Source organism: Cicer arietinum, chromosome 3, assembly GCF_000331145.2.
Source record: "Cicer arietinum cultivar CDC Frontier isolate Library 1 chromosome 3, Cicar.CDCFrontier_v2.0, whole genome shotgun sequence".
NCBI lineage: Eukaryota > Viridiplantae > Streptophyta > Magnoliopsida > Fabales > Fabaceae > Cicer > Cicer arietinum.
The window spans coordinates 5,113,919-5,115,649 of record NC_021162.2 but is presented as its reverse complement, the minus strand read 5'-3'; the positions used below and the strand labels follow the sequence as shown (position 1 = coordinate 5,115,649).

Genomic DNA, 1,731 nt, shown 5'->3' with positions numbered 1-1,731 from the left:
TTTCACTTACAATTGCTGAATCAGATTCTGATTTCAATCATGTTTCTAGTACTAATCTTTGTGAGGCTACACAAATTCATAATCTTTTACCTCACTTGAACATATCTCATGAAAAAGCTTCTCTTTTGGCTCTTCAAGTTACTCTTTTTCCAAATATTGGATTTTCCATTGGAATCACATCACATCATGCTGCTTTAGATGGTAAAACTTCAACTTCTTTTATCAAATCTTGGTCTTATTTATGCAACAAGTTTGAAATTGGAGAAAAACCCATTATTTTGCCACATGAATTATGTCCTTTTTTTGATAGAAATGTGATTAATGATCCAAATGGATTAGAAGCAAAATATTTGAGTGATTGGTTGAAACAAGGAGGACCTAACAACAAAAGCTTAATGATTTGGGATCTACAAGTTGAACAAGATTCAATTAGAGGTTTATTTCAATTATCTCGTTTCGATATCGAAAAGCTTAAAGAATTTGTAGTTTCAAAACAAAAGGGTCAAAGAAAAAAGGATAAAAATCTTCACTTGTCAAGTTTTGTGGTAACAATTGCTTATACATGGGTATGTAGAGTGAAAGCAGAGGAAATTAAGAACAAAAGACTTTTGATGGCTTTGAATGTCGATTGCCGGAATCGTTTAGAGCCACCAATTCCTTCAACATATTTTGGAAATTGTATTGGAGCAAGGCTTGCAATTGTTGAAACAAGTGAGTTATTGGGAGAAAATGGACTAATTGTTGCTGTTGAAGTGTTGAGTGAAGCTTTGGAAAGTTTGAAAGATGGAGTGTTGAATGGAGCTGAAAATTGGTCTTCATGGTTACTTGAGGGTCTTGTTGTTGATGATGTTAAAACAATTGGTGCTGCTGGTTCACCTAAATTTGAGGTTTACAGTTGTGATTTTGGTTGTGGAAAACCAAAGAAAGTTGAAATGGCTTCTATTGATAGAACAGGTGCTTTTTGTCTTTCTGATAGTAGAAATGGTGATGGTTTTGAGATTGGTTTTGTGTCTAAGAAAAAAGCTATGGAGGCTTTTGCTTCTCTCTTTGCCAAAGATATTGCATCTTGGTGAGTCCCTTCACGTGTAAAGGTACATTCTACATTATGCTCTCTCAACTAGATTTATGCCATACGAAAAAATCAGAGATCGAATTCATGATTACTTGCCTAAAAGGTCTGAGTGTCTTACCACTTAGATCAACTTATTGTTGGTACTAATTCATAGTTTCTTTTTCCATATAATTGGTAAGAGTGGAAAAATTCAAAGTTATTTGGCAATCATATATTGGTGTTAGAATTTTGAGTTGTTGACTTTTGGTTATGAGTGAAAATTTGGATGTTTAGTTTCTTTTGAAGGGAATTTCTTTCTGGTGTCTAATTCATATAATTTGATGATAGCTTATTATTGTGACAGTACATTGGAATATTTGAACTTGGTTCCAAAACAATTAAAGAAATTGATGAATCACGAGTTCATAATTTGCTTGACAACTTGAAGGCTTAAAAAATTATTGTGGAATTGAATTTTGTTTCATCGTTAGACATTATTTGCTGCTAGGAAGGCTTAATTATTTGCATATGCTAAAATTCAACACTAGGATTCACTCATGCTAACCCACCAAGTTGAACGGGAGGAGTGCCAGGAGCAGCAACGGACCAAATGTCTAGATTCCACAAGAGACCTTTACACCAAATCTCAATCTAAAACCTTGAGATAATGAATATATGGA

The 1,731-nt window shown here is 33.7% G+C and overlaps 1 protein-coding gene across 1 annotated transcript in view; it reads left to right on the top strand.

Annotated features, from left to right (window-relative positions):
* The window catches only part of LOC101508761 (malonyl-CoA:anthocyanidin 5-O-glucoside-6''-O-malonyltransferase-like), a 1,828-nt gene extending 449 nt beyond the window's left edge, over positions 1-1,379 (top strand). Inside the window, exon 2 of the mRNA XM_004499405.4 lies at positions 1-1,379. Within this exon, the coding sequence (XP_004499462.1) occupies positions 1-1,073 (1,073 nt within the window). The 3' untranslated portion in view covers positions 1,074-1,379.
* Positions 1,380-1,731: the final 352 nt, after the last annotated feature.